The sequence below is a fragment of the Oncorhynchus tshawytscha genome, linkage group LG19, assembly GCF_018296145.1.
Source record: "Oncorhynchus tshawytscha isolate Ot180627B linkage group LG19, Otsh_v2.0, whole genome shotgun sequence".
In the NCBI taxonomy this organism is placed as follows: Eukaryota; Metazoa; Chordata; class Actinopteri; order Salmoniformes; family Salmonidae; genus Oncorhynchus; species Oncorhynchus tshawytscha.
Window position 1 is genome coordinate 50235363 of NC_056447.1, and position 10952 is coordinate 50246314.

At 42.5% G+C, this 10952-nt stretch overlaps 1 protein-coding gene across 1 annotated transcript; it reads right to left on the minus strand.

The window, feature by feature from the left end:
• Nucleotides 1-271: 271 nt before the first annotated feature.
• On the minus strand, nt 272-6517 carry asb13b (ankyrin repeat and SOCS box containing 13b). The gene is made up of 6 exons (XM_024380259.2): nt 6338-6517; nt 3482-3681; nt 2948-3098; nt 2535-2669; nt 2050-2241; nt 272-1029 (listed from the first exon to the last, which is right to left on the minus strand). Exons 1-6 carry the CDS (start codon nt 6378-6380, stop codon nt 866-868), a joined length of 885 nt encoding a protein of 294 aa, XP_024236027.2. The 5' UTR covers nt 6381-6517; the 3' UTR covers nt 272-865.
• Nucleotides 6518-10952: the final 4435 nt, after the last annotated feature.

Here is a 10952-nt window from a genome sequence, read left to right on the forward strand (position 1 = left end):
TACATTCCCATCTTGTCTGAGTGCCAGTCTGTTTGTGCAATCAGCCATTGTTATGCTAATTGGTTGAAAAATGTCAGCATTACAATGAGTTGGCATTGACAAGAACACAAACAGATCTGGGACCAGGCTTATTCCTATGTGGTGGAATCGTTCGGCACAAGACAAAACAGACTCGTAAAAAGGATGGGGCTTGTTAGAAGTAGAATGGGGCTTGTTAGAAGTAGGATGGGGCTTGTTAGGAGTAGAATGGGGCTTGTTAGAAGTAGGATGGGGCTTGTTAGGAGTAGGATGGGGCTTGTTAGGAGTAGGATGGGGCTTGTTAGGAGTAGGATGGGGCTTGTTAGGAGTAGGATGGGGCTTGTTAGAAGTAGGATGGGGCTTGTTAGAAGTAGGATGGGGCTTGTTAGGAGTAGGATGGGGCTTGTTAGGAGTAGGATGGGGCTTGTTAGGAGTAGGATGGGGCTTGTTAGGAGTAGGATGGGGCTTGTTAGGAGTAGGATGGGGCTTGTTAGAAGTAGGATGGGGCTTGTTAGGAGTAGGATGGGGCTTGTTAGGAGTAGGATGGGGCTTGTTAGGAGTAGGATGGGGCTTGTTAGGAGTAGGATGGGGCTTGTTAGGAGTAGGATGGGGCTTGTTAGGAGTAGGATGGGGCTTGTTAGGAGTAGGATGGGGCTTGTTAGGAGTAGGATGGGGCTTGTTAGGAGTAGGATGGGGCTTGTTAGGAGTAGGATGGGGCTTGTTAGGAGTAGGATGGGGCTTGTTAGAAGTAGGATGGGGCTTGTTAGAAGTAAGATGGGGCTTGTTAGAAGTAGGATGGGGCTTGTTAGAAGTAGGATGGGGCTTGTTAGAAGTAGGATGGGGCTTGTTAGAAGTAGTCAAAGTCCAAGTCCAGATCTGGTGGTGGCTGATATGAGAGGTAGCAGGTGATGCGATTGGGCAAGCCCAGTTTGGACACATCGTCCAGGGCTCTTCTGCCCAGTGCTGTTCTCAGAGCTATCCTGCTGATCTGTTGTAGACTGAGGGGAGTATCTGGTAAAGAACGAAAACATGTCCGTTGAGATAATTATATTATATTAACCCTTTTCACACTGTTGTGCCAACCTGAACTGCATTGTGAGGTTCTAATATTTTCTTAAATATTTTATTTTCATATTGTCCTCTCCAGCATGGTTCCAGCAACTACGGTGGATGCATAACAACTACGGTGGATGCATAACAACCACGGTGGATGCATAACAACCACGGTGGATGCATAACAACTACGGTGGATGCATAACAACCACGGTGGATGCATAACAACCACGGTGGATGCATAACAACCACGGTGGATGCATAACAACCACGGTGGATGCATAACACCCACGGTGGATGCATAACACCCACGGCGGATGCATAACACCCACGGTGGATGCATAACACCCACGGTGGATGCATAACACCCACGGTGGATGCATAACACGGATGCATAACACCCACGGCGGATGCATAACAACCACGGCGGATGCATAACAACCACGGATGCATAACAACCACGGATGCATAACAACCACGGCGGATGCATAACAACTACGGCGGATGCATAACAACCACGGCGGATGCCACGGTGGATGCATAACAACCACGGTGGATGCATAACAACCACGGCGGATGCATAACCACCACGGCGGATGCATAACAACCACGGCGGATGCATAACAACGGATGCATAACCACGGCGGATGCATAACAACCACGGCGGATGCATAACAACCACGGCGGATGCATAACAACCACGGTGGATGCATAACAACCACGGTGGATGCATAACAACTACGGTGGATGCATAACAACTACGGTGGATGCATAACAACTACGGTGGATGCATAACAACTACGGTGGATGCATAACCACGGTGGATGCATAACAACCACGGTGGATGCATAACAAATGCAGCTCAGCTCTGCTCAGTAGTGTGAAAATCTCTCTTTGAAGGTCATATTTTCATACATAAGATAATCTCTACACTTTTCCAGTCTTTTCTACCTACGTGGCATGAATAGAAATACTTACTTTCATAGAACTCTAGGCAGATATTGGTGGGAGAACCTTGACTTGTGTAGTTGATGGGCTTTTTGCCCAGGTTGTCCCTGGCATATATGTTCCCACCGAACTCAATCAGCAGCTCGATCAGATCCACGTTCTTTACTTTGGCTGCGTGATGGAGCGCCGTCTCGTGGAGCTTGGCAGCGTTCACGTTCGCCCCTTTGGAGAAGATGAAAAGGTTTGACTTTAAAGGGAAGTGGTCGAGACTACACGTTCTGAAAACTACAACCTGAATCAAAAAAGTACAGGACATTGTTTTAACTGCAAAATGTCAAGATCTGGTTATGGTTTGAATTGATGTAATGCTTCAAATGTCAAATATCAAATATCACCTTTTTTTTTAAGGTTAGGTACTTATTTACTTGAGAGAGCACAGTCCCATTAATAGTCTTTGAATGATCAGGAGCAAAACAACATTTTGAAATAATGTTACCACAATGTGGTCCACCCACCTGCATTGAGGAGGACCTTGGCGCAGTCAAAGTGTTGTCTGGCACACGCTACATGTAACGGTGTCCCGAAGTGGCAGTCATGGGCCTCCATCAGAGCTCCCACGTCTATCATGAGCTGAACGCAGTCAGAGTTACCTGTAACACACACACACACACCCAGGTCAGTCATAGTTTGACACTTGGGTATTGAGGGGGACTAACTACACAATATCAATCAATCAAATGTATTTAGAAAGCTTTTTTATTTTTTATTTTTACATCAGCCGATGTCACAAAGTGCTATACAGAAACCCAGCCTAAAACCCCCAAACAGCAAACAATGCAGATGTATCCCATTATCCCACTGTATGTGTGTGTTCTTTATACTGTGTGACTGCCGTGCCCTCGCCCCCTCTCACAACATGAACATGTACCCCCCATGCAGGCCTCGTGGAGGGGTGAGAAGGTGAACAGCGGAGGGTTGACCGTAGCCCCATGTTGTATGAGTAGTTTCACACACTCCAGGCTGCCCGCAGCGCAGGCATCGCACAGAGGGGTACTGCCGTCAATGTTCCGCGCATCCACCTGAGTGAGACAGACAGGCAGGCACACACAAATCAACATTATAGCACCTCAATTTTTAAAAATGTTCACTGGTACCTCTCAAGAGTCCTTAAATAGAGAATCTGAACTATTGATGGTCCATTTTATAAACAGTCGTATAACAAATCAATGTGTAATTTCAAATCTAAAAACCCTTAGGCTCCCAGGGACTAGCTCCCCCTCAAATTCTGAATTTGGCTTCTGTTCAAAGGTCTCCCGGCCCTCACAGAAACAGTCACAGTTGTTTGCATGTAGGGGTTACTGCAGAGATGTCACCACCTTAAGGATTCCCCCCCATTCCAAATTCAGCAGTAGTACCATTACCGACAGACCTATCACAAGAGAAAAATAGCCCTCTGACTCACGTGAGCACCAGCGTCCAGCAGCAACCGGACACACTGTGTTTGTCCCTGTATGCAGGCCTCGTGGAGGGGGGTTATGGAGTCCACAGCCACTATGTTAACTGCTGCCCCTCCCTGGATCAGCTTCTGTAGCTGAAGAGCCTTTCCCTGGGCTGCTGCCTCGTGTACCGCCGAACGGTCTGTCCAGAACCCCAGGCCATGAGCTGCAGGCCCGGGAGGGAGGGAGAAAACCAATGAATTCCTATATATACGCTGAGGTCCGAAAGTATTGGGACAGTGACACATGTTTTGTTGTTACGACTCCCCCACTTTGGCACTTCGTCCAATAGAAATGAATGGGAAATAATTTTGGAGTCACTTTTATTGTAAATAAGAATAGAATATGTTTTTAAAACACTTCTACATTAATGTGGATGCTACCATGATTACGGATAATCCTGAATGAATCATGAATAATGATGAATGCGAAAGTTAGATGCACAAATATCATACCCCCCCCCCCCAAAAAAATTAAAAAATGCTAGCCTCCCATGTTATTGTAATGGTGAGAGGTTAGCATGTCTTGGGGGTATGATATTTGTGTGCCTGTAACTTTCTCTCTCATCATTATTCACGATTCCTTCATGACTAACTGTAATCATGGTAGAATCCACATTAATGTAGAAGTGTTTAGAAACATATTCTATTCTTATTTACAATAAAAATGTGACTCAAAATGACACAATACATTATTTACCATGAATTTCTATTGGGCACTAATTAATCTGAAACACAACCAGAACAAACATAAAATGCATCCAACAAGTTTGTAGAGTCACAAACTTGATGTGGTCATTGCGTGCTAGGAATATGGGACCAAATAGTAAAATTGTACTACTTTAATACACATATAAGTGAAATTGTCCCAATACTTTTGGTTCCCTAAAATGGGAGGACTTTGAACAAAAAGGGCTGTAATTTCTAAACGTTTCACCCGATATGGATGAAAATAGCCTCAAATTATAGCTGACATTCTACCCCTTTAACTTCATTGTCACTGTATCATTTCAAATCAAAGTGCTGGAGTACAGAGCCAAAACAACAACACAATTGGCCACTGTCCCAATACTTTTGAAACTCACTGTATGATACAGACAGTACATGCACATGTTGTAGGATGCCTATATCTATTTATTCTGCCCAATAACTGTTGATCTAATTTTCATGATACAAAGAGGGCAATTATATATTTTACAGTCAAATTATTTGAGCTCATTACACAAAGTAGGCCTTTAATGTAGGTCTGTATTTATTATTCAATAATTATTCAATAATGTCTGTTGTTGATTTGGGCGGGAGCTCACTGGAGCTGAGTACCAGTGTTGTGCCGAAAATCTCTCCCCCTGCCAGAATTCTCCCTCTATGTTTAATATAACACACATACAGTCATTATTAATCCCCCCCCTCTCTTCTATCTTGGGACTGAAAGGACTGGTACACATCATAATTATTTTGGTAGCTCATGTTGACCAGTAGTGTGTGCCACAGAAATGATTTGACTGTAGCCACAAAATTAAGGAAATTAGGGGGGTTCGGCAGGCAAGTAAATGGCCTTGCCGAAATCCCCCCTTCTAATTTCCTTAATTTTGCGGCTAGAGTCAAATAATTTCTGTGGCACTTATCAGAGTCAAATACTTTCTATAGAACAAACTTCATAGGCACCCGAAATGGGTATTGAATGTGTGTGTGTTATATTGAACACAGAGGGAGTGAAATGTAGGCAAGCAATAGATATTTCAGAACAACTACCAGTCGAATAATACATGGGAGAGATTACGAATTTTGGGAAAGAGATTGATTTATAGACTAATACACTTGAAACAAATAGCCAAACCGAAAACTGTAAACATTACTAGTGCTTCCCCCGCGATCAAACCGCCATAAAAAAAAAATGAAACAAAGCCTAACGTGATCAATGACAACTGCCTTGAAGGACACAAATAAAAAATGATTTCTGCAACTCAGATCAGTGAAATGTAGGCTAAACTAACAACGGAGTGAAGAACAGAAATCTCAACTACCAAGCAAGTCGCAACAATGAAGCATTGAGTGTGTGCAAGGGGGGTGGGGTTCGGCACAACACCGGTACCTCTCACTTTCTAACGCTTCAGCTCTTGTTCCTACTATAAATATGAGCTCGAACGTATTGTGGAGCTCCTGCACCTAAATATAAATACTAGAGGCACCGAAAATGAGTAACGGCAACTATTTCAGTCCAAGTCAAGCAGTGAAAAAACACGGTGCTAGATGTTGAGTTCTCGCTGAAACCCTTTGTAGGCTCCAGAGCAATAAATCATTGGTCCAAGACACCGCTCTCACGACACGTGAATCCTGTCATAAACCCGCAACTCCCTCCCTACGAGGCTTACCCGTTGCTGACGTCCGCTGTCTGTCTATGTGATGGTTGGTGACATGCACAGGCATAGCCCTAACCTAAATGTATTACATCTAGACAACATTGGCTAGATTAATAATCTGGTCGGCAAAAAAGCTAGATACAGCGAATGAATGTTATATAAGGATCACCCAGGTTACCTACGTAGCCCACAAAATAGTACATGCTCTAATACACTGGTCTCTAGCTTGTTATAACAAGCTTAGCTGGATGGTCTCAAATTAGGTCAGTAAAACAAGGAAGAGCAGAACGTTTTCTAATATTAGGCCTGAATAAGCCAGCTAAATAAAATACTCAACAAGGGAGAGGCATGACAAATATTTTACTATGATTTTGATTGTGGGTTAAGCGTTCATGCTGTTTACGTCATGAGCATTAGCCTCTTTGAACTTTCAGACAGGCGAGACACAAATAAAACAACTCACCTATATCTCCAAACAGCGATGGTCTGGCACGAGTAATCTCCATTTAGCTATAGATATTATATCCTCTAGTCTTGCAGAATAAATTGATGCATTTTAAAACGCAGAGAAGACCAGTGAAGCATTGCTGCAGTAACGTTGTTGATAGTGGTGGATGATGGCTTAAATTAGAAGCACACAGAACTAAAAAGAACATCAATGGCTTGTGGGATATGTAGTTTGTTGTAACCTGGTCTCAGAGTATTTCATATTATCCTGTATCAGACACTTAATTTGATATTACGTTTCTTATGGTATGTAATTCATTTGTGGTTGTCCATTACCCATTTCATATGATATGTTATGAATTACAATTCATATTATATTTTACGAATTTGCTAATTGTATATGTTAGGAATTCTCTAAACGTATGATATGTTACAAATTCTAGCTAAGTGGTTAACGTTAGCTAGCTGGCTAACATTAGCTAGGGGTTAGGGGTTAAGGTTAGGAGTTAGGTTAAAGTGTTAAGGTCACCGTTAGGGGAAGTGTTAGCTAAAAGGTTTAAGGTTATGGTTAGGGGAAGGGGAAGTAGTTGCAAAGTAGCTAAAAAGTAGCATGTTGTTGAAAAGTTGCTAATTAGCTAAAAAGCTAAAGTTGTCTGTGATGAGCAATTCAAACTCGCAACTTTTGGGTTGCTAGACATTTGCATTATACGCCTACCCATCCACCCCGACCAACCACCCCTGCTTTCGTTTTCTGTCTTAAGTATGTAGTTCTGTCTCATGTAACCATGTGAAATGTAACATATTCGAAAAGGAGTGGCCAGATTTACATACAAAATAATATGAGATGCTCTGAGACCAGGTTGCAATGAATGATGGTTCCAGACAGAAATATATATATTTTTCTTAATATTTTGTTCTGGTTCTAACATGGACCAACTTGAAAGAAAGTTGAACATCCATGCCTCTGCAGTAACTGGAAGACCAGTTCCACTCACACTTACCCCACCAGACATGCCACCAGGGGTCTTTTCACAGTCCTCATATCCAGAACAAATTAGCATACAGTATTATATAGAGCCCTTACTGCATGTAACTTCCTTCCATCGTATATTGCTCAAATAAACAGCAAACCTGGTTTAAAAAAAAACAGATAAAGCAACACCTCACGGCACAACGCCTCTCCCCTATTTGACCTAGATAGTTTGTGTGTATGCATTGATATGTAGGCCACGTGTGCCTTTTTAAAAATGTATGTAATTCAGTCCTTGAGCTGTTGTTGTCTATTGATGTTCTGTATTATGTCATGTTTCATGTGGACTCCAGGAAGAGTAGCTGCTGCTTTTGCAACAGCTAATGGGGATCCTAATAAAATACCAAATACATGAACAATATTTGTTTGTCTGTGATTTTTTTAAACTGCACCTGTGTGTGGACGATGCTGTTGTGTATTCTATTGCCCCTACTGTCGACCAGGCTCTATCTGACCTACAGTCTGCTTTCAATTGTTTTACAAAATACCATTATTGATCTTAAATTAGTATTGAATGTGAGAAAAAGCAAGTATGTGTTGTTTTCTAGAGAGCATAAAAATGACTTAAAATATTTAAGCATCTGTACCTTAGACGGTGCCCATATTGATCGTATCCCTACTTACAAATATCTTGGCATTTAGATAGATGATAAGTTGTCCTTTAATACGTTCGTTTTATACGTTCGCTGCATGTCCTTCCAATCGCTAGCTGCAGTGAACTGAAAAGAGGAGCAACCCAGGGATGTGTGTGCTTTGGGGACCTGAGCCCTAGGACCATGCCTCAGGACTACCTGACATGATGACTCCTTGCTGTCCCCAGTCCACCTGGCTGTGCTGCTGCTCCAGTTTCAACTGTTCTGCCTTATTATTATTGAACCATGCTGGTTATTTATGAACATTTGAACATCTTGGCCATGTTCTGTTATAATCTCCACCCGGCACAGCCAGAAGAGGACTGGCCACCCCACATAGCCTGGTTCCTCTCTAGGTTTCTTCCTAGGTTTTGGCCTTTCTAGGGAGATTTTCCTAGCCACCGTGCTTCTACACCAGCATTGCTTGCTGTTTGGGGTTTTAGGCTGGGTTTCTGTACAGCACTTTGAGATATCAGCTGATGTATGAAGGGCTATATCAATAAATTTGATTTGATTTGACTTTAAGAGAATGTGACTGGCAGAACGGGTGTTGTATGTGGAGGATGAGGGCTTCAGTAGACATCTCAGATAGGGGGGAGTGAGGCCTAAGAGGGTTTTTATCAATAAGCATCAACCAGTGGGTCTTGCGATGGGTATACAGAGATGACCAGTTTATAGAGGAGTATAGAGTGCAGTGTTGTAGCCGCTGGAGAGCACCCTTACCTGCCGATCTATAAATTATGTCTCCATAATCTAGCATGGGTAGGATGGTCATCTGAATCAGGGTTAGTTTAGCAGCTGGGGTGAAAGAGGAGCGATTATGTCAAAGCTGCAGGCTATGTGCTGAGAGAAGGACAGTGTACCGTCTAGCCGTACTCCCAAGGATGAGGTGACTACCTCCAGCTCTAAACCCTCCGAGGTAGTAATAACACCTGTGGGAAGAGGGGAATTCTTATTACCAAACCACATGACCTTCGTTTTGGAGGTGTTCAGAACAAGGTTAAGGGTAGAGAAAGCCTGTTGGACACTAAGAAAGCTTTGTTGTAGATTTAACACTCAATCCGGGGAGGGGCCAGCTGAGTATTAGACTATCATCTGCATATAAATGGATGAGAGAGATTCCTACTGCCTGAGCTATGTTGTTGATGTAAATTGAGAAGAGTGTGAGGCCTAGGATCGAGCCTTGGGTTGCTCCCTTGGTGACAGTTGGTGAGACAGCAGATTTTCGGACTTTATACACTGCAGTCTTTGAGAGATGCACGCACAAACAAAACGTACGCTTGAACGAATAAGACAACAAAAATGTGTCTTTTGGAAACAAACTTTAGAAGAGGAATTGGATCAGCAAGAAAACAGAATGAGATGTAACAACATGACATTATTGTCCTTACCAGAACTTTCCAGTTACGTGGTCAAACTGATAGAGGAACTTGATGTGGGTATATCACCAGAGGATTTGGATTGATGCCATAGGATCTGCATGAAACAGAAAAATTCTAAATACCCACGAATGATAATGTTCACACTTTGGAACTATCAGACCAAAGTCAACATTCTGAAAGCGCGAGGGGGGAAGGAGATCAAAATCCAAGGCCAGACCATTCGATTATTCCAGGACCTGTCTGCTAAGCTGAGAAAGGAATGTAAGGAATACCTGCCAATCAGACAGCCTCTTGAGGAAAATGGGATAAAATCTCAACTCCGCTTCCCGGCAGTGCTGTGGGTAAGGAAGGGAACGCAAAGGATGTAATTCACAAGCGCTGATGAAGCCTTAATCAAGCTGCAAGAAACCTTTCCAGTCGAAGGCCTACAAACATTCTGCATAATGGGGACCTCAGTGGACAGAGTGGAGTTCCCTGCACTGAGAAGAAGATGGAGTGGGGAAAAGCCATGAAGGCACTGTAGGTTACATACAGTGATACCTAAGACCTGCTTATCGTATGTTGTGAAAATATTATTTTCCCCTCCCCTAATACAAACTATACTCTACTTTCCCCAAACTGTTCTTCTCTATTTACAGTACCAGCCAAAAGTTTGGACATACCTACTCATTCCATAGTTTTGATTTATTTTTACGATTTTCTACATTTGTAGAATAATAGTGAAGACATCAAAACTATGAAATAACACATATGGAATCATGTAGTAAACAATAAAGTGTTGAATAAATCAAAATATATTTTACATTCTTCAAAGTAGCCATCCTTTGCCTTGATGACAGCTTTGCACACTCTTGGCATTCTCTCAACCAGCTTCTTGAGGTTGTCACCTGGAATCTGGTGCATCAGACACTTCCCTGAAGTATGAGTGGTGCCTCCACTCACCTCACTTTGCTCTTTTCGGTGGACCCACTCGCCCCATGTAGAGCCCCACCAGCCACTATACTTTCATTTAATTCATAAGAAGTACTTTCTTTATGGTTTTTGTCTGTTCCCTGTTAAATGTTTGCTCAGCCTACATGTTCACACATTCTCTATATGTAATGTATACAATAACTATGCACTCATACTATGATTCTTCCATACCCACGGGATGTCCAACACGCTCATATGGCATGTCTGCTCAAATGTTTTATCTGGTTCTTCAATGAAAGACAAGGTTAACTTTCATTCTATACAAGTAAGAGCCAACAAAATCCAACTGATTACATTGTGCACAGGGGGAAAAAACCATAAGGTTCTTGAACATTTAAAGAGATTGTCAGCAGATGTGGTTTCCTGCAAGAGTTACACTTCAAAAAAGGAGCAATTAAACATATTTAAAGAGGAGCTGTGTTGAACAGGCCTATGCTTCCACCTACTGTGGTAACAACAGAGGTATAGGCATCCAGATAAATAAGAATACACCCTTTTCCCTTATATCCCAGCACATGGACCAAGAAGGACATTTTCTACTTTTGAATTGTACAGTCATGGTCAAAAGTTTTGAGAATGACACAAATATTAATTTTCACAAAGTCTGCTGCTTCA

What these genes read in the sequence shown, in the direction of transcription:
- asb13b (XM_024380259.2), bottom strand. Translation starts at nt 6,380, where the DNA reads ATGGAGATTACTCGTGCCAGACCATCGCTGTTTGGAGATATAG. An exon ending in ATCGCTGTTTGGAGATATAG is followed by an intron (nt 3,682 to 6,337) that starts GTGAGTTGTTTT and finishes CCGGGCCTGCAG; the next exon opens with CTCATGGCCTGGGGTTCTGG. An exon ending in CTGCCTAGAGTTCTATGAAA is followed by an intron (nt 1,030 to 2,049) that starts GTAAGTATTTCT and finishes GTTCTTTACCAG; the next exon opens with ATACTCCCCTCAGTCTACAA.